Raw genomic sequence first — 22,704 nt, 5'->3', positions numbered from 1 at the left:
GGTTAGTTTATGGAGCTGCCAATGTTAGTCATGAAAATAATTTCCCTGCTCGTTATAAGAAAAGTTTGACCGATTTTATTAAGACAATACAATATACATCACAAAAGCTGATAAGTCGAATAGTACTGTAATTTTAGATAAAGCTGACTACATATCACGTATGCAAGTCTTACTAGATGATGATACGACTTACAAAAAACTAACAAAAAACCCCCTTGATCAAGTCATAAAACGTTTCAAAAGCATAGTGAAAAAAATCCTTAAAGATAAAAAATTAGTATATCCGTTGTCAGTAAAATTTCTCTCGTTACCTGACTTGTACGGATTAATAAAAACGCACAAAATAATCTTATGCGGCCTATTATCAGCACTGTTGGCTCAATATCATATAAACTTTCAAAATATATTGCATAGGTCTTGTCCCCGTTACTTGGAACTACCTCCGGTTCTCACATATATATAATTCACTAGATTTAGGTGATAAATTAAACAAAATCACTTTTTGCCCCACTGATAGATTTGTTAGTTTTGATGTTTGTTCTCATTTTACTAAAGTCCCTATAGATTCTATTTTAGAGCGTATCTTAGTAACGAACTAATCCATCGTGAATTCCTCTACCTGTAAGTCATATTATTTCACTCACTAGGTTGTGCATTTGTAATTGCAAGTTTTTATACAATGCTGAATTCTACCAACAAATATTTGGTATGGCAATGGGCAACATTTTATCGCCACTCCTCTTAAACTTGTACATGGAATTCTTTGAAAAACGATATTTACCTAATATCATTTATACCCCTTTAAAGTGGTATAGATATATTGACGATATTTTAGCTATTTTGCCTGCTGGTATTGATGTAAATGATTTACTCTCTAATTTGAATAACCATGTACCATCCATTAAATTTACTTTAGAATTAGAAAAAGACATTTGCCTCCCTTTCTTAGATGTTTGAATACATAGAGAACTATTTCAATGCAAGTTCAGTATTTGTAGGAAACCAATCAACAACTTAACTATGTACATTTCTTTTCAGGCTACCACCTTAATATCAATATATCCATTTTTTCTGTTTTTAAGAGCATTGTGCATTGCCAGTCCCCAGTATTTGGATCAAGAAATGGAATCCATAAGAAAAATAGAGATAGGTTTATGTTACCCTTCACATATATACTAAACATTTGCTATAATTAAGCCCACAAAAAAGTTTTATAGTGAAAGTAACATGGAGAAAGAAACCCTAAGAACATTCTTAGCCTTCCTTATTTTAGTGGTTTTGAAACCATACAATCATTGTTAAAATCTTTTAATGTCAACCTGTTTTTTTCCTATAATAACACACTAAAAGGAAAGTTAATAACAATAGCCCTAAGGAAAGCAATAACATATATATAATATATAAAATTCCATGCTTGGACTGCTCTTCTTTTTATGTAGGTCAATCTAGTAAGGATTTAGAAGCGAGAATTAAAACTGGGCAAACATCCAATGCAATATTCATTCAAGTGAAAACTTCCACAGGATCAATTGGACTGACAGTTCAGTGATTGCCAAATCAGAAGATCTCTCTTCATGAAATCTTTTAGAATCTGCAGTTATACAGCTTACTTCCAGCTGTAATTTCAACTTTAGCCCCGGCATGTATTATTTGGAACCCTGTGTTAGTAAAATGTTCAAGAATAACCTTAATTAAAGAGAAAATCACTGACTTAATTACTAATTAGTTACCTTATACATATTTTCTATGTATTTGTATGTTTAATAGTTTTTTGAAAATGTTCATTTTGCAAAAATTGTTATTGTTTACCAAAAAGGAGAATATTTTAAGTGTTGTACTTTTATAAATATGTAATCAGCTTATTCTTTCCACGGCCATTTTTGGTGGTCAGCCTCTTCATCTGTATAATCCTTCAATTGACTCCTCTCCGCTTTTGAGCCCGTTGGGCCCAATTCTTTGTAAAACCTCTCAAAGATTTACCTTTGTTTTGGTAGCCAATAATTCTTCACCTGTGTTGGATTCCGGGTGCATCTGTTCCTTATAATCCCCACCCTCTGGGATATCTGTATGTTGTCTGTCAATTATGTGAGCTTTCTTGTAAACTTATTTTTATATTTTTCATTAGTCTGCTGGTAAAGGATCGTTGTGTAAAAAGGCCTAGCAACCACTCTGTTTCCTTTTCCTTTGAGGCATTGTTTATACATTCATCACATTCCATATCTTTATGATTCAGTTATACATACACATATACATAATATATATATATATATATATATATATATATATATATATATATATATATATATATATATATATATATATATATATATATATATATATAATCAATCAAAGCTACAAACGTCCTTTAATATCCAATTCACTCTACCTCGGAAGGAATATATTTTCATATATGTTACCGAAGGGGAATTTTTAGTTGATAATAAGTCCACTGTCCCGTGGGGTCGAACCAGCGACGGACGAGGAATCAGGACTACAGTGACACACTAACCAGTCGGCCACGGTGATGTGATAAATGTCATATATATATATATATATATATATATATATATATATATATATATATATATATAAATATCTATATATATGTGAATATATACATATATACAGCATATATATATATACTGTATATATATAATATACATATATTATAGTATATGTACATATATATATACACTATATATATGTGTGTTTCTTTTTGTAAAGTCCCTGTTTACCCTTGCAATGACATAACGCCGAATAAACGCGAACATTTGTGTTGGCAGTCAAACTGTGTTCTGTTATGAATAAATCTGATACTAATCAAAGACATACGACTGCAATTTTTGTAGTCCACTCTTCTGCCAGAATCATTAACTTCGTTTAAGTAGGATCGACTCAAAACCACTGTCTGGGTGAATGAGATGGAATTTAATGGAATATAATATCTAGGCCAAAGGCCAAGCGTTGGGACCTATGAAGTCATTCAGAGCTGAATGGGAAATTGACAATGGAAGAAAATTTTAAAGGTGTCACAGGAGGGAAACCTCGCAGTTGCACTAAGAAACAAACAATTGTTAGGGGAGGGTTGAGGAAAGTAAGGTGGAAGAAAGAGAATATGAACGGAGGTACAGTAAAAGATAATGAAGGTGGGTTGCAGCTAGGGGCCTAAGGAACGCCGCAAACAACCTTCAATACTACCTACAGTGCACCGTGTGAGGTGCACTGATGGCACTACCCGTGGATGAAAGTATGAGATAGGAGGATAATAACTTGAACAAAGCATGGGATCCGAAGAACGAGAACAAAGAACGCCAGGAGAACAAAAATAGTGGAGGAAGGCCATGATGAGAAGGCACGAAGGACGACTGTCGTGAAAATAAAACGCACAGTTACAAGATTTTCATGACGTAATCAAGTAGAGAATAGGAAAACCTGGACCAGGTGTGAATCTCCGTCTGTCTTTAGTGGGACAAGGATAAACCATCTACAAACCAATTAACCCGCGGACTGTTGTGGTCTCTTTACACTACGAGTACACTACGAGTATAGTCAATGAGGTTTGGTATAGTAGGCGTCTATATTTATAAACCGGACTTTTCCTATTTCTTGTGCCTCGAAAATGCCAGGTTACTGGAACCCGTAACGGCAAAATGTATGGAACGAAGAACCTCAAAGAAGAGAACAGAATATAGAATTTAGGCCGAAAGCCAAGCACTGGGACCTAAGAGGTTATTCAGCGCTGAAGGAAAACTGAGAGTACAATGTTTTAAAACTTGTAACTGGAGGAAAACCTCGCACTTACACTATGAAACAATTGTTAGAAGGTGGAAAGTAAGGCAGAAGAAAGAGAATGTGAACGGAGATACAATAAGAATGAAAGGGGTTGTAGCTAGGGGCCGAAGGGACACTCCAAAGAACGTTCTAATGCCTACAGCGCAGCACGCGCGAGGTGCGCTACGCCCCTGCGGGGGAAGAACCTAAAAGTAATAAATTAAAACAAATAAAACCTAGTGTTGGAAAATTGAGTTCATCAAACCAGAGAGAGAGAGAGAGAGAGAGAGAGAGAGAGAGAGAGAGATCCGCCAGTAGTTCTGACACGTCTCCGAATAGGCCTTTCTCGTCTAACACACTGACACATGAGGAATAATCACATAGCCATGCTCCTGAATGCTCTGAGTGTAATGTTAACCACTAAACATTTGTTGTGTAATGTTAACCACTAAACATTTGTTGCGTGAATGTCCAAAGTATAACCAGCAGCTACTATCAAGTTTTAGAAATAAATCGATCAGTGAAATTTTGTCAGAAACTTCAACATTTGCATTTAATCCAGTCATAGGCTTTTTGAAAAACTGTAATTTAACTGAAAAGATATATATAAAAAATATAAGCAAATACAAATCCTTCGGACCAGCTCTGTGAGAGCTGATAATCAGCTGAGTGGTCTGGTAAAACTATTTTAATTATAATAAAATACACCTTAGGCAATGAAGCACCCCTTACCCATATCCTATTGCCTTCTCGTCTATTTATTTATTTTTTATTTATATATTTACTTATTTATTTATTTATTGATTTTGTATTTTTGTCCTTACTGCTTCTGCATCACGCTCACTTGCCAAAACTGGTCACGTACCAGAAGCAGAAAATTCAATTTGTTTCCGTCGTTTTATTTCTTTTACATATTTTCATTTTAATCTGTTTCCTGTTACCTTCTGTTACTTCTTTCAAATTACACCATATTCTTTGGTAGCTTGAATTTCAAGTCGATGGCCCCTGTGGTGGGCTTGTTTCATAGAATAGGGTTCATGTTCTGGACCATAAAAACAATAATAATTGACAGCTTGTCTGTAAACCATTTGCAGAGTAGATTAGAACAGAATATAGAATTTAGGCCAAAGGCCAAGCGCTGGGACCTATGAGGTCATTCAGCGCTGAAAGGGAAATTGACAGTATAAAGGTTTTTAAGGTGTAACAGGAGGAAAACCTCGCAGTTGGACTATTAAAAAATTGTTAGGAGAGGGTGGAAAGTAAGATGGGAGAAAGAGAATATGATCTTAGGTACAGTAAAAGGAATGAAAGGGGGTTGCAGCTAGGGGCCGAGGGGACGCTGCAAAGGACCTTAAGTAATTCCTATATTGCACAGAATGAGGTGCACTGACGTCTCTACTCCCCTTACGGGAACAAACCACTTGCAGCACTCACATGGAACAAATGACCTATTTATATCAACTGTTACATCGAATTAACTCTGGCATGAAGACATTATCAAGATAGCTGATAAGAACACCATCTTTAAACTTCTTCCTCGCACTTCTTTTGGGATAAGCTTATCATTACAGGCCTCTATATCCGAAATGGGGAATAAACGAAAAACTTCCGCCCTCCGAGCGTTGAAGTCCAAGAAAGAAAACGCGCTATCCCATGCTATAAAGAAAGAAAGTCGAGAAGTTAAGAGGTCATTGTGGTTATGGAAAATATGTACATTTCTGGTAAAAGTGACACTCACGCACACACACGCACATATATATATACATATTAGTAGAGGTTCCTCATAAAAACACAAAGAGGGTAGATTACCTAGCGTTATATTTTGGACATTACAGTCTCCCTCAATGGACAGATTATCTGTCCTCTGCAGGAAACAGCAGTTTCAAAATATAACACTAGACAAGCTACCCTCTCTAGCGTTTTTTAAGCACTTATATATATATATATATATATATATATATATATATATATATATATATATATATATATATATATATATATATATATATATATATGTATGTATGTATGTATATGTGTGTGTGTACTGAATCATGGATGAACCACTGTGCAGATAACTCCCACAGCATTAACCACTCCATACACATGCACAGATCATCAGCAGTACAAATGCCTTAAACACACTGCACCCCTCACCTCTATCTTGCATGGACTCTGTAGCCACCTGGATATTAAAGCCCCTCTCCAATACCTTTCCCAAACTGCAGTACATACTGTATATCCTGCAGGCAGTTTCTAGGTCTTCCCCTCCTATTGTCCTTCATTCTCTGTGTGAGCAAACCATCTCAGAACACTCAAATCCATACTTTTGCCTGCACTAACTTAATGACCACTTCCATGTACCATGATACTTCTCACATTTTCAATTCTTCCTTAGGCACAGATATTCCTTACAAGAAGGGTTGGCTCAACAACTGGGTCATATATTCCAAATCCTCCTTTAACACGGATACTTACAAGAGGAACTGGCTAAACAATCTGTTCATATATTCTCATTCTTCCTGTAACAAGATGAGTTGGCTCAACAATCCGTTCACATATTCCAATTCTCCCTTTACCGCAGCTACTCCTTTACAAGGGGAGTTGGCTCAACTATCCGTTCATATTATATTCCAATTCTTCCTTTACCAGAGATATTCCTTACAAGAGGAGTTGGTTCAACAATCCATTTACATATTCTAATTCTTCCTTTACCACAGATATTACAAGAGGAGTCGGCTCAACAATCCATTCACATATCTAATTCTTCCTTTATTCCACAGAACAATCTGTTCATAAATTTCAAATCTTCCTTTACCACAGATATTCCTTACAAGAGGAGTTTGCTCAACAATCAGCTCATATATTTCAACCTCGAGTTATGCGTATACACACGCATGCACACAAAGACTCATCTCTATCTTTTGTACACGCACTGCTGATCTTCCTTGCTTCCCATACTATGTGACGCAGCTCTTCTCTCATCCAACCATGAACTGTTATACCGCCTGCCGTACACCTGAGCGAATTATCCACCTCCGCCCTCCATCACCCTTTATCTTGCTCGCATCTACTCTCATTTCTCTCCAGGTGTAATAAACACTTTCCGACTGCGTTCAGCAGCTATGCTATTGCTGAGAAGGACAAATATATTATGCAACCAAGTAGGTGATAAAGTTTGGAGACCAATAAGTATTAAGAACGTTGATTACTGAATAGTGAATTAATCAACGGATACGATTTCGGGTTCGAGATTTTTGGGTGATAAGTTGAAGAGTGGAGTTGAATTAATTCGTTGAAAATTGGTTCTTACTTTACTAATCGAAATTGTAATCTTAAAAAAGGTATTTTGATATTTTTGTGTCTAATATTTCAACAAATCTTAGCGCCCTTTGGCTTTAAAAATTCTACTTTCTTTTCCATTTCTACGTCTATTTAAATTATCATCTGGTGACTGTTCTCTTTTCAATCATCCCATTTTGACTTCCGTTTCATTTGTCACTTACTCATTATCATTTATTACTAGCACGCTGTTATTCCTTCGCGCTTGCCTTGAAGCTATCTAGGTTATCATTCCATCTTTGTCATGCCTGGCTGTCTCTCATAACTGCTAGGAGTTTTATCTTGGCTGCAACTAAAATGTGAAATAGTCTGCCAGTGCTGATGTGCAATCTTCTGATCTCCAAACATTTATGCGAAGAGCAAATTCATTCCTGCACTCTGCTGACGTCTCCTGAATATCGGATGAATCGATTTTAGTTTCTGTTCCCTAATATTTATTTATTCATTTATCACCGTTTCCTTATAACTTCTCTCTCTCTCTCTGCAGGCTGACTTCCCTTAGGAGCCCTCTTGGGTTTGTAGAGTCTGGTGACACTGACCATAAGGGTTTTCAGCTGAAGATTAAAAAAAAGAAAAAAACGAAATAGGACTTTTCACTGATTGAAGTATCCCTCTAAACCTTGGAGAAAAGGAGGCAACTTACAGAAAATAAAGATTATTACAGTGTCCTCAACTCCAATCGGAATCCTAAATATAATATTTGCACAAAGCAGCGAAATGTCAGTTATAAGTGACTAATATCTTGATCCGCCTGCGTTGCAATTGGCGTGAAATTTCACAGCTAGGCAATCGACGGTACGGATTACTTTTAATAATAGGAAGCTGACTTGAATGTCACTTCAGAGATTGGAAGTTGTACGTTATCGTCGCCTATTCACAAAATAAACAAAATAAAACAAAAATACCAAATCATGAGTGGGAATTTGTCAATGACAAATGGTTTTCCGTAAAAGAATTTTCACGAAAATTATAGTAGCGCAAATATAAAATTCTTCGGCGCCATGAAAGATTAAGATCAAATGCCTTGTGAACATATAGAGTATTACCATTTGTGAAAGCTATTACGCACTAAAGGGACATTAAAGAAAATAAAAATAAATTTATTATTTTTTCACTCAAAAGTGTGAATATTTTGATCTGTTAAAAGTGATCTGTTCCTGGTAAGGAATGGAATAGAAAGCTTTAGCCAAAGGCCAAGCTCTGGCACCTATGAGGTCACTCAGCGCTGAAAGGGAAATTAAGAGTAAAAGGGTTTATTCACATATGTAACAGGAGGAAAACCTCGCAGTTGCACTATGAAACAATTGTGAGGTAAGAGTAGGGAGTATGATGGAAGAAAGAGAATATGAACGGAGGTACAGTAAAAGGAATGAATGGGGTTGCAGTTAGGGGCCGAAGGGACGTTCCCAAGAACATTAAGTAATGCCTGCAGTGCGCCGCATGAGGTGTACTGACGGCACTACTCCCCTCATGGAATCCTTCTTAATACCCTTGACGCGAGAGAGGGCGAGATCGATGCCAGGTGGGGGTCAGAAGTGATTAAGCTTGGTATCTTGGAAATCCACATGCTGCTCTGTTGATCGAAGTGCGGAATTGGATACCTGGTACTTAGCAGACTGTGGTGGGTCGACAGCCCGGGTGGATATGGGCATGGGGATAGCAACCTCATCCCAACAGAGATTGACTGGCCCTGAAATTTAAAAGAAAGTCCTACCTTTTTTCCTCTTCTTCAGTAAGTAGAGCGTAGAACGGCATTTTATCCCATTAAGATGTAAAGGCCTTAATTCTGTTCTAATAATATTCATTAGATAATGAAAGTGGAAAGACTTTCTTTTAATCTATCTATATATATACCGCACATATACATGTATATATGTGTGTATATACATATATTTAAATATATATACACATATACTGTATATATTACATATATAATTATATATATATATATATATATATATATATATATATATATATATATATATATATATATATATATATATATATATATGTATACTGTATATTATATATATCATATACATACATATATATTTACTTATAAAATATAATTCTCCTAGATTGTAAGTTATTCCAAGTATACTGAATGTATTTAACGATATATATATATATATATATATATATATATATATATATATATATATATATATATATATATATATATATTATATATACATTCACAAATATTAAGCTACATGTATTGTTACATATATTCAATACACCTCAGGAATAACTTACAGCTAGGTGAAATTATAATTTATAAGTATATATATATATATATATATATATATATATATATATATATATATATATATATATATATATATATATCATGTCTTTGGATCTTTTCCCAAATGTATATATTTATATATTTTCATTTATCACCCGACTTCCCAATCAGGAAGCGTCCAAAGAAAATAACAACAATGCAAATGTGTGGTATCGCCCCGTTTTACGAGGAATATTAATGACCACCAACATGTGCTACTTTCTTTTTTTTCTCTCCTTTCTTCCTTTTTATGAGGTCAGATGATGATGATGATGATGGCAGCGGCGGCAGCAGCAGAGAACCCGTTGGTCGAAGCTATATAACAGCTCGGAGCCCGGAGCCACTAAGACAAGACCTCACGGTCCGCTGGGGAAGTCGGGTGCGTCCTCCCGAGTCCCTTGTCCAATTCCTCCTGGTTTCCTTTTGGTGTCCTCCACTTCGACCACCCACAACGCTGCTCTCAGCAGGGCCTCTCTCGATCTGGGTCCCTAAAGAAGACGTTGTCGCTGCTCTGAGAACTCTTTATACAGGAGCGTCAGATAGAGGTTCGTCTACAGACTGACTGACTGACAAGTCCCAAGAGGCTCTTTCGAGGCAGTGAAGGACATCTCCTGGAAGGAAGCTGGTAGGTGAACCATGAAGCTGACTGGGGCTTTCGTTCTTCTCGCCTGCGTCTTGGCTGTTCTTCACCTGGCATCAGCCAAGGAACGGAATGATGACAGAGAGGTAAGTCCAATACTGCTGCTACTACAACTACTACTTATTTTAGACCTACAATATTCCATTAAAACCATTGACATTATCACCTCAAGTTAACAGACACCTGGGGCGGGGGTCTGGCCTTCTTATAAGTAACAAAATCCCCATTTCAACCTGCACTTCATATTTTCTCGGTGTCCTACAGCTAACAGCAATTCCACATAGCTCCTACCCTAAACTATCAATACTTCACACCTAAAGTCCAGTTTAGGAGATTTATCTAAAATTGTACCATATCTGAAATGGTAAGACAGCTGAAAAGAATCATCATAAATTTGATGATAATTACGTAAGTCCGCTGAGATGAGGTCTGTTACCTTGAAGTCCGTAAGCTAGGGTCTCACTGACGGAAAACCAGTCTAAAGGAACATCAGTAACCACCACCTTTTTTCTAAGGGTGCGAGGCTGCCACCTTACCGACATCCGCTCTTAAGAGAGACAATGCATTCACAGGTCACAGTAGTCCGCTTGGGAATACCCACAATTATGTCAGGTCAGAGATCAAGTTTGATTTAGTAAGGGCAACAGCTACATAACAGAACAACAGAGCTACCCTAAATAAGACTCTATCAACGACAGTACTAAAAAGGATAAAAATACTCAAAGATTTTTGTGTATTTTTTCCAAGCTGGCGAGGATGTGACTTGTCTAACTCATTCTCAAAATTCATATCTAGATTTTTCCGTCATTACAGTGTTCATAACTATTAAGACGATTGTGTGTGTGTATAAATAAATGAATATATACTGTATATATACATAATTATATATATATATATATATACACATATATATATATATATATATATATATATATATATATATATATATATATATATAATCATATATATATATATATATCGATATAATCAGTAAATAATATTTCATTCGTAAATTAACAGATCCAAAAGCATTAGACGCCGCAAATGAAGTGACTTTTTATTTCAATTATCTTTTGCCAGAAATTATTGAAGCAGTTTGCAGCGTGTCATTTAATTTCCTATATTAATATGTTGCATTAAGTTGTCGTTAATTATGTTAACTTAATAACGCTCAGTATAGTCTCATAAATGGCTTAGTGAATGATTTACTTCAACTCAAAAATCAAGACGTTTCTTTAAATTCGGGCATTACTAATGAATTTAACGCATGTTTTTTTTTTTTTTGAGCACAAATAAATGCACCCGTTGTCTACGCATCCCTATATTGTTAAACAGTTATAATGTGTCATTTCCCTACGGAAAATACACACCCTAAATTTCCCATAGACCTAGGGGATAGTGCAGTCAGTGCACCTCACGCGGTGCACTGCAGGCATTACTTAAAGTTCTTTCCAGCGTCCCTTGGGCCCCATAGCTGTGACCCCTTTCATTCTTTTTACCGTACCTCCGTTCATATTCTCTCTCTTCCATCTTACTTTTTACCCTCTCCTAACGATTGTTTCATAGCGCAACTGCGAGGTTTTCCTCCTGTTACACCTTTCAAATGTTTTCACTCTTAATTTCCCTCTTAGCGCTGAACGAGCTCATAGGTCCCAGCGCCTGGCCTCTGGTCTAAATTTCATGTCCTATTCCATTCCACGCCCCAAATTATCCCTTAAATACTCATACACTCTCTACCCTCAATAGGCTTCAATTATACTAAATCTCAATGGCGAAGTTAAGCAACAACTTGACTTAGAGGGAACTTCACAGGCAACTTAGACATTCCACAGGATATTCACCTGATTGACATTTCTGAATCTGCCTTTCAATTTAGAATAGAACAGAAAATAGGATTTTGGCCAAAGGCCAAGCGCTGGAACCTACGAGGCCATTCAGAGCTCAAACGGATACTGACAGCAAAAAGGTCTGAAAGGTATAACAGGAGGAAAACCTCGCAGTTGCACTATGGGTCAATTGTTAGGAGAGGTGGAAAGTTAGATGGACGAAAAGGAATATGAAAGGAGGTACAGTAAAAGGAATGAAAGGGGTTGCAACTAGATGCCGAAGGGACGCTGCAAATACCTTTAAGTAATGCCTAAAGTGCACCGAGTGAGGTGCACTGTCGGAACTACGTAGCGGGACTTTCAATTTAGACTTAAATTTTCTCCATTAGACTTGCTGTTCATGCTGGCCAGTGAGCTGAGTGGAATACTAAATTGACGAGAGGCTCCTGATAACTTTCCGCGCTGTGTTAACTTAAGCAATAAAATTGGGGGTGTCCAGACTCAAATTGTTATAATCATAATTAGACGACGCTAATAAAAACTGCGGCTTCCAATTCACGTTATATAAAGTTCTGGCTTCTAATAACGAAACACTATTTATATGCACAAATACTATATTTCATAAAAACCTTATTGCACTTACACTCATCACTAATTCTATTAATTACATCAATTAAGGTATAATCGTCATTCTGATTTCAAATTTAGATAAAACTTAATGAGAAAATAAGTAATGAATCTGGACATAACTGGACAACTCTAAATAACGAAATTACCAAAGATTCTGGGCATTTTATGTAGGGTACCGTAAATTTGCTCATTATATCTAAAACATTTCACTCATTTCTGGGCACATGAAATTGTTTAATCACTTCCAGTAAGTAGTGTTAATACTTTTCCGGCGTTTCAGAATTTTCAGAAGTGACGGCACATTCATTCATGCCATCTTTTGCGTACTCTCCTTTTTTTTCTTTTAGGTAGTTAAACCAGGGTTAGTGGTGAATGAATAAGGGTTCTAAAGAGTCACGTGTACCTCTCCTGCCTCCAAGTCAATATAGTTCACCTCTTTCCCAGATTTTACTTTCACTTTTGAGGCCTCAGGAAAACATATGGTCTCAATTGCTCAGTCCTGTGTCCAGGTCTACATGCAGTCATGGGCTACTAGACTAACTTCATCTTTGTTCATTTAACTTTTGTAGGGTGTGTTCAACAGATACGTAGGCTAAACAGCTGAATCAAAATCAACATGTATCTCTCTCTATTCATATGGAACAAGCCCACAAGTGGCCATTGACTTGAAAGTCAAGCTCCCAAAGAGTATGGTTAAAAGGACTCGGGTATATCTGTGGTGATGACTCGGGACACATTCTAACTTCACTAATGGAAGCACACAGCAAATGGAGTATGATTTCTATAGATGCGAGGATAGATCTTTGGGTGATTGAGGTAGCCTGATCTGCTGAAAAGCAGATTACTGCAGGCTGCAACCGCGCACAGTGTAACGTTTTCTAGCATTAGATTTAATACTCACTTTGCTACGAGTTTTATCTTGGCTACAACTAAAATGTGGAATAGTTTACCTAGTGCATTTGTGGAATCTTCTGCTCTCCAAATATTTAAGCGAGCAGTAAATTCATTCCTGCTCTCTGCTGACGTCTCCTGAATCTCAGTGTATCATTTTCTTTTCTATTCCCTCAGATTTATTTGTCTATTCTTACCTTTTCCTATTACTCTCTCTCTCTCTCTTTCTCTTTGATACTGTCCATTAGGGTTTTCAGCTAAAGATTTAAAGAAAGGAAAAGTAAAGCCAGCAAGTAACGCTGATTTCTCTTTTTTTTTTTTCAGAACAATCCATGTGTCAAGGCAAAAGGCATATGTGTAAAGAGTGAGAAATGTTTGGACGCTCTAGATATAGAGTGTTCAAATGGCCGAGTCTGTTGTATTGGTAAGTGTCTAGAAATTCAGACGGAATTAGCACTTTCCTCCAATGTAGGTTATCAGTAAGTCTTTAGAGGTAAATTGTTTTTGACCTTAGCAAGGTGCTGGTACCCATTCACGAACTCAGTACCAATAATCGTGAGAGTGAAAGCCGTACCAAAAAGCCACTCAGCCAACTTCCCTATCTAACAAGGAATCTATCAGACCAGAGCAGAGTTTTAACTTGGCACCACAGAGCAGAAGCAGCTGGCGATACCACAAAGCTAACACAACCCACATACATATTTACAAATGTTACGTTAGCTTTGGAGCTAAATAAATTATGCAGACACACTATAATTCTTGCACAACTTATATTATCATTAATCCTATTGATAAGTAAAACTTCGAGCCAAAATCAAGTTATTGTCTTGATTTAGGGTTTGATTGTAGACGCGAGAATGTCAGCGCAGACATTACTCTAGTGTAATACAATCTCATAACTTTGGTCATTTTCTTAAAGTAGTTAGGGCCTCTTGTGAATCGTCTAGATACATTTTTATAATAACTGCCACAAGGGAACTGCTTATGAATATAAATGAAATACTTTATAAATTTTTGTCTACACATATACAATGACTTCATCTACCTGCATAACTATAAAATGGCCCGTAGTGACAGAGACAGGCCTAGGTGATGACAAGTGTAAGTGTGGAGTCTATGTCAACGTCTTTCCTTCTATTCTTACAGAGAAGAAGAAGAAGCGCTCGGGAGGTCAAAAGCCAGCGAACGTCAGTGGGCAAAAGAGAGACAAGAAGACAAAAAAGCCCGGAAAAAACAATAAGGACAAAGATGAGAAACACGAAGTAGGGAAGAAGAAGGGAATCGAGAAGAAAGCAAGCAAGAAAGACGACTCAGGAAAAAGGAAAACCAATCCGAAGAATGGTAGAGACCCAAAAGGAAAGAGGGAAAAGGAAAGAGGTCTTAAAAAGGGTCCCAAACAAGGTCAGGGCAGAAACAACGGAGGACGAAAAAAGAATGGTCCTAAAAAGAAGAAAACAGGGACAAGGAAAGACAAGACGAACAAGAAGAATGATAAAAACCCTGGGGAAACTCTCCAAGGAATGGCAAGCCCAAGAAGGAGGAGGAGGAGGAGGAGGAGGAGGGTAAGAAAGGAAGACGAAAGGGCAAGGGGAAAAAAGAGAGGAAAGAGGGTAAAGGAAGGTCCGAGAAAAAAGGAAGCTCTGAGGAGAAAGATGACGACCAATCCACCAATGGAAAGAAAGAGAAGAAACAGGGAAAGAAAGATAAACTGTTGCCTTGTCTGACCTATTGTAAGAAAACTCTTGGAGGTATTTGCCTGACAAAAAAGCAACTGAAGGATAAGACTTTCTGCCCTAAAAGACTGGAAGAGGTCTCATCGAAACTGGGCTTGTGCACTGGGAAACAATGCTCGTGTTGTACTGGTAAGTATTCGCTTCATGAACTGAACTACTTTTATGTTTATTTCTCTTCACTTTACATTAAAATTTAGATCACTTGTCGGTTTAAACCTCCAGCAGTGACCTCAGTATTTTTCATTCAAGTCAACTGTCTGTCCTCCTTGACATCAACCTTGGATAACATGAAGTACTGTGGATAAATGTTTGTGCCAAAACAAGTCATATAAGAGTGTCATGAAAACACAGACCGCTCATGAGGGCATTATGTGCCATTCAGAAGTACACCCCATATAACACTGGTTAGGACTACCAGTAAGTCGTTTATTTGTATTTAATATATTTGTAGTGTGTGTGCGCGGGCGTGTTTACAACATGTTTGACTGTAGTGTGGACACACTATGATATCTGAAAAAGTAGAGCAAAAGACACTATTAGCCAAACTTACTACTTACTTTATTCTTTCCCCATGTAAGCTTTTTTCTGTTTATCTAACCACTTTGTACAATTTTCATTTTTACTTGACGGTGCACAATATCTGCTCTCTTCTTCTTAAGTGGTTTCAAAGGGCTAACCCGTACTCTTTTCAATGACCTCCATTCTACCTCTTCTCTAATGCCCATCGCTGTCGAGTCTAAGCCTGGTAACTTGCAGACCATGTCGTAGTATCTATTGATAAGCCATGAGTCATCATAACAACTGATGCATCAAAAGGGCACATGAGAATTTTGAGCATGTTCAAAATTCTCATGGCAGCAATAACTTGAAGGTTCTCAAATTCTATCAACCAAACCACCATCCACCTCCAAGTCTTAAACTTGTGGTCCCCTCTATCCCAAGTTGTAGAGATTAGAAATTTTTTGAACTCGTAGGTGATCATGAACATCTCACTTGTTCATCACACTCAATCCAGAATTACTCTCTCGTCTATTTTAATTCTGATCAAGTAAGCCTGTCTAAAAGAGGTTTTGTAATCTGGTCAAACCTAATGCATCCAGTAAACAGTGTCTCACTACTTTTTGCCTCCTCTCCCATCCAAAATTTAACTGGATGTCTCATTTCTATCAATGTTTCCCGGGTTCAGGTAGCTTCAAGCTTGCATTGGCGAAGTCACACACTTCAATTTACTTAATCTCACAAAATATTGTATGTATTATTTAGAAGAACAAAATTCTTTTCTTCATACAAGTTATTACAGCTTTGTGTTAGACATTTGTCTCAGTTTTAGAAATCGCCCTCATATTTTCATGCTTCATCCTTTTTCTTCCTCCGGTTAGGAATGATTTAAGAAAATTTAAGCGGCAACCCATCAAACATTCCCATCTCTCTCGATCTTCTCCCTGTCTGCTGCAGGATGGTTTCTTTCATTATTTTGGCTGCTACAGATTGCATGATTCAGCAGTTCTTTCCTTCTAGTGCTGTGTTTAGAAGTTCCCTTCATGTTTCTGTGTTTCTGGAATCTTATCAATACTATTCACTTTTAAAAGGGACAAGGTGAGATGGTTTCCTAGGATCTAAATCTCCATCGATGTCCAGCTAAAGTTAATCATCAGGAGAGGGGTCCTGCAATGAATGATTTCACACACATTCAAAACACACACATGAATATAAATACACAAATGAAAAACAAATGAACAGTTGAAACAGAGTTCCAGCTTTGTTGCTGGAGGTATTAGTCAAAATAGTAGGATTCTTCAGAGAAAAAATCTTCATATACTGCACTGGCCTCTGTTCCACGGAATCTTGCTTTACAAGTTAAATGGTATCTTAGGCTGGTTCTGTCTGAATGTTTTCATAATCTGCATTAATAATACCAATAAAAAATTTCACTCGTAACAGTATTTTCTCATAAACATATCCACCCCCAGAGCCACCAGCAACACCAGTACCACCGGTGGATCCTTGTATCATCACTCCTGAATGTTCTGCCAAAGGAGGTTCTTGCAAGGAACCAGGTGTGGTCTGCGACGGCGAAGTGTCCGGCTACTGTGACGGCTCTGCTGGCTGCAGATGTTGCGTCCCAAAACCCATAGGTAGGAAAGTCAACAATCAGAAAGAGAAACTATGAACTCGATGCTGGTTGTCGCAAGTTGATGACTTGGTTCTTGCACAAAATTATCATTAACTACCGTGAGAAGCTAGCCTCTATCCACTTTACCACTTTTAAACTACACGGTGACAACTTAGAAGTATAAGACAAGAAACATACATTGTTTTACCAGCTGTCAAACTTCATACCTGCTAGATGCATAAATTAACAAAGAAATCTTTTCTGACGTCTTGATCATCGCAATGATCAATGACTTCTTACGATTTTTAATGGCTGATTTTATTTTCTTTATTGAAATCTTGACAACCGGTGTTTAAGTCAAGTTTTTTTTGTGCAAACTTTGAGAACTGCTATAGTAAATGCCATTTCTGTGTTGAAATCCTACCACATAATTGAGAATTATATTTGGCAGATTTGAAAAAAATGAGGTCTCATAATTTTGTCCTAGGCTATTATATTGTTATTGTATTTTGTTATTTGTCCCATATGACTTGGGTCCTTATGCATAAAAGTTAGAAAGCAGTTCTTCCTATATCATTATTTTACCTACAATGGACGAGGCTTCTGCAATAATAATTTATAATCCCTTCACAACAACCAATACTTTGCACAGAACTACATTCATTTCCCGAATGAATCTTGATTTTATTTTTTAATTATGTTCAATTTCTCTTGAAGGATATAACCAGAAATGACTTTTTTTTGAGCCTCTAGTTCACTACATGTCATCTTGTGAGGCCAGATTTGGTCAATGTTTTGCGTGCCGTGCGCACGAGTGTTTCGAATTCTGTAAAACAGTCGGAGACCTTGATTGCATTTTGAAGTTCCAGGATGTAGAGGAAAGGAGAAGAAGAGTTGCATCAGAGTCAAAGGCAAATGTAAGGACGTCTGTAAACCGAAGGAAGTAGAACTCCCTAGAGGATGCAAAGGCAAAGTATGCAAGTGCTGCTACAAAGGTAAAACACAATTTGGGATCTTATGTTCTGACCCTCTCTTTCTTTCCTTGAAGAAACTTGCCCTTTCTTTTCTTATTTATCTTTTTCCTTTCATTCTCCCCCTTCGTTTTCCCTGTTTCATAAATATTCCATCTTTAGTATATCATTCTCCTCTTCTCTTTTACGTTTAAGCATTTGTTCCCTTTGGGAACTTATAAGCTTTGTTTTTAACCTCCATGCAAATACCTGGCCACGCAAAGATATATGCCATAGATGAGAAAGTTCTGTAACCAATTCTATTCGCCTTTCATTGTTTTCCCCAGACAAAGACAAATGCAAGAACAAAGAAAAACCCAAGTGCCTCAAAAAGAATGGGAAGTGCAGAAAGAGGTGCAAACCTAAGGAACTGGTGCTACCGAAAGGATGCAAAGGAAAAAAATGCCTGTGCTGCTATAAAAAAGGTAATGATAGATTTTCCTTGGAGTTCTTTGCCAGGTGATTCAACAATAACTCTGAAATGAAATCCGAAGGGTCTTGTTTTATGTACTTTTACTGGCGGAATTCCTGATACGTTGAACCGTCAAGCAAAATATATCCTTCTACCTTTCCTATGATATGCGTTACACTAAAATATTAAATTCTTGTACTTATACCTCCTCACTTACACAGAACATAACCAGTTACCAGACGGAGCTAATAGGGACAATATTAATTGTTAGGAGAAACGTCCACTGGCCCTAAATTCCATCTAAGACTCAAGGGATGATCTAAATCACAGATAGAAGAAAGGGACAGAGTCTAGTAGGTGTGGCGTGTCTGAAGGGAGCAGAAGTCGAGAGAGCCATGTGGAGAGGTGTGAAATATGCTGGTTAGTCAGAACACATGGTTCCGCCTGAGATAATGCCGGAGTTTAATTTGGAAAAAAAAAAATGGTAAAGGAAAAAAGTTTATTCGATTGTGTATTCATGTCAGTAATTGCTCCGAGAGTTTGATTGAAGGTGTATGTTCACTATCTAATTATGCAGAGAGTAAAAATAAAAGGCAATTTCACCAGTAACTGTAAACGAAAGCTTTACAATACAACCACATATAAATCAAGAAAAGAGAGTTTCATAAAACAAGTGAGGGCGGTAAGTATGTACAACATGGATGATGACCGCTTTATTTTGAGAAGTAAATTTGGAACATACAAAATTCAAGGATGGGGTAATTGATTCAGCAGGGAGATTTTACAAGTATTTGCATTTAAGAAGAAGTAATATAGAAGGAATGGCTTTGTTTAAAAGAGAATTGAAGAAAACTTTGTGCTTAACACCGTTTAATACTTTTACAGTTAGAAATTACATTTATGTAGGTGAAAAACTGTTTAATAAGAAAAGTGGACGTGAATGAGAGAGTGGGCCGACAGTTGCTTGCCGACAATATAGTGTCACTTGATGATAGTGAAGAGAAGCTGCAAATACTGGCAAAGAAAAAAAAAGGTTGAAAGTGTTTGTGAAAAGAGAAATTTGAAAGTGATATTAACAAGAATACTTGAAATGGCAGTAAACGGAAGCTAGAAAGATGGAGATAGAGGGGGGGGCGGTATCTGATAGAGTGAAGAGAGCAAAGGCGAGACAAATTGCACAAGCACAGCTAGGAATGCAACAGCATCTCTGAAAAATGCTAAGAATTGGTTTCGTTCTATTTATTGCCTTTTCGATTTCCCATTTATCCTTCGCCTCCTGGGTTTAATATAAGGTCCTTTTTCAACAGAAAAGGGTGTCTCTTTCCTTGGGTTAAAATTCACCTTTCTTTTCCTATCAGAATTTTCTCCTCTTCTCTCTTCTTCATGGCTTGTACTGAGTAGGATCTCATATCAACTCCATTTTCTCCCCAAGTTACAGAAAAGTGTAAAAACAAAGAAAAGAAGAATTGCATCAGCGTAAGTGGGAAGTGTAGAAAGAAGTGCAAACAAAATGAAGACGAGCTACCAAAAGGATGTAAGGGCAAGAAGTGCAAGTGCTGTTATGTAAAAGGTAAGAAAGGATTGACTTTGTTATCTTTCCCACAATTTTCATGTAGGTAATTCATTAATATCCATTATTTTACCCAACTCTCTGAGTAACTGTGAGTAAGCAAGAGTAATATTCTTCTTTCCCAAGTTTTCCTTTTCCTTTTTGATAATCGTGACCCCTTTCCACGTTCATCTGAAAATCCCTGGACCGATCTCGATAAGTTCTTCCTAATTGTATGTCCTCGTTCTTATGGGAAGACTGAATGTTGAATGGTTTGTTCTACACCAATTCTAAATTGAACTTTTACTGTTCTTATTGGAATCTTGAAGTAATGAAATCATAAATACTGTAGACACACTGAATTGAAATCACTCTGTAAAATGCCTGGGCTTCTGGTACAGGCAACCTTACCACTTCTTTTTTCTAATTTATATTAATTCCAACAGGTCCTACACCCACTCCTACGGTAACTCCTACGCCGACTCCTATAGTAACTCCTACACCCACTCCTATAGTAACTCCTACGCCGACTCCTATAGTAACTCCTACACCCACTCCTACGCCGACTCCTATAGTAACTCCGTCCACTCCTACAGTAACTCCTACACCTCCCCCAGTAACTCCTTCGGCAACTCCTACAGCAAACACTACAGCAACTCCTCCTCAAGTAACTCCTACAACCCCTTCTACAATAACTCCTACAGTAACTTCTACAGCCACTCCTACAGGAACCCCTACAGTTAATGCTACAGTCACTCCCACATTGACTCCTACAGCCACTCCTTCAATAACTTCTACCCCAACTCCTACATCAACTCCCACACCAACTTCTACACCAACTTCTACGCCAACTTCTACACCAACTTCCATGCCAACTTCTACGCCAACTTCCACACCAACTTCTACGCCAGCTTCCACATCAACTTCTACGCCAACTTCCACACCAACTTCTACGCCAACTTCTACACCAACTTCCACACCAACTTCTACACCAACTTCCACACCAACTTCTACGCCAACCTCCACACCAACTTCTACGCCAACTTCCACACCAACTTCTACGCCAACTTCCACACCAACTTCCACACCAGCCTCTACACCAACCTCTACACCAACTTCCACGCCAACTTCTACGCCAACTTCCACGCCAACTTCCACGCCAACTTCTACGCCAACTTCTACGCCAACTTCTACGCCAACTTCCACACCAACTTCGACACAAACTTCCACACCAACTTCTACGCCAACTTCTACGCCAACTTCCACGCCAACTTCGACACAAACTTCCACGCCAACTTCTACGCCAACTTCCACGCCAACTTCTACGCCAACTTCTACGCCAACTTCCACACCAACTTCGACACAAACTTCCACACCAACTTCTACGCCAACTTCCACACCAACTTCTACGATAACTTCCACAGTAAATTCCACAATATCTCCATAAATCGTAAAGGCAATAATACACTCATTCCATGAGATTTTACACAGCCTCTCCAAGAAATCTTAACAGCACCACCAGAAAACTTTACAGCATCTCCAGGATATATTTCCGGGAAGCATTTTCCTGAGATGTAACCGAGTACTGGGACCTATCCCTGAAAAAAGCAGAACGCCATATCTTGAAAACTATCCGTAGAATTTCCTTGAAAATAATCTCATTACGTTTCCCACACCTAAATTACTATAGGAGCACTAACCTAACCTAACCTAACCCAACCTAACCTAACCTAGAGGCATGTTAAAAAAACCGGGGTTGGCGCAATACTAGTATACATCTCAGGAATTTGCCTCCGGGAAATGCTTCCTGAAATGTCTTCAATCCGTTCGCCTAAGAGCCTTGTTCTTTTCTTCATTTTATTTCCCGGCCCGCGAGCCCACTCTGGATTTGAGAAAACACGTTGTGAAATCTATGAAAATGTGCAAATCTACTGAGAAGAGCCAACATCCATGGGAAATCAAGCATCAGAAAAAACTGATCAAGAACTTCAGAGCGAATGACCCTATTTCCTAGTAATTATTGATCAAGTTCCTGGAAATATGCAAATGGAGATGACTTACAATCTAACATTATCTTAAGAATAAAGCATACATACATTATATATATATATATATATATATATATATATATATATATATATATATATATATATATATATATATATATATATATATATATATATATATATATATGTATATATATATATGTGTGTGTGTGTGTGTTTATAAATCACATTATTTACACAACTGTATTACAATAAATAAACAAGTGTGTGCGGGCGTAGGTTTCATACTGTGTAACACTGAGATGCATGTCTTTTTGCCTTTATTGTAAATTTTTTTGTTTGAGATAAATTAGCAACTGCAAAGCATTAGTTTGGTTTAACCCTCATATTTCTTTTGTCTTTTTACTGCTAATGTGTAACAACCTTCTTATGATGTGTGAAAATGGCACTGACTTACCAAGCAAGATTTTCCAGAACCTGGCTCCCATTTATAAAAA

General features: G+C 37.4%; 2 protein-coding genes across 2 annotated transcripts; one reads left to right on the top strand and one right to left on the bottom strand.

The window, feature by feature from the left end:
- Window positions 1-10,033: 10,033 nt before the first annotated feature.
- Window positions 10,034-19,596, top strand: LOC136844801 (splicing regulatory glutamine/lysine-rich protein 1-like). The gene is made up of 5 exons (XM_067114040.1): window positions 10,034-10,123; window positions 13,709-13,808; window positions 14,531-14,946; window positions 18,528-18,665; window positions 19,405-19,596. Exons 1-5 carry the CDS (start codon window positions 10,034-10,036, stop codon window positions 19,594-19,596), a joined length of 936 nt encoding a protein of 311 aa, XP_066970141.1.
- A 1,268-nt stretch (window positions 19,597-20,864) lies between these two features.
- Window positions 20,865-22,272, bottom strand: LOC136844800 (UDP-3-O-acylglucosamine N-acyltransferase-like). Its single transcript, XM_067114039.1, has 2 exons — window positions 22,263-22,272; window positions 20,865-21,706 (listed from the first exon to the last, which is right to left on the bottom strand). The coding sequence occupies exons 1-2, from the start codon at window positions 22,270-22,272 to the stop codon at window positions 20,865-20,867; spliced, it is 852 nt and encodes a 283-aa protein (XP_066970140.1).
- Between the last annotated feature and the right edge of the window lie 432 nt (window positions 22,273-22,704).

This window comes from Macrobrachium rosenbergii, chromosome 13, assembly GCF_040412425.1.
Source record: "Macrobrachium rosenbergii isolate ZJJX-2024 chromosome 13, ASM4041242v1, whole genome shotgun sequence".
Classification (NCBI taxonomy): Eukaryota; Metazoa; Arthropoda; class Malacostraca; order Decapoda; family Palaemonidae; genus Macrobrachium; species Macrobrachium rosenbergii.
This window is presented reverse-complemented; position numbering and strand designations above follow the sequence as displayed.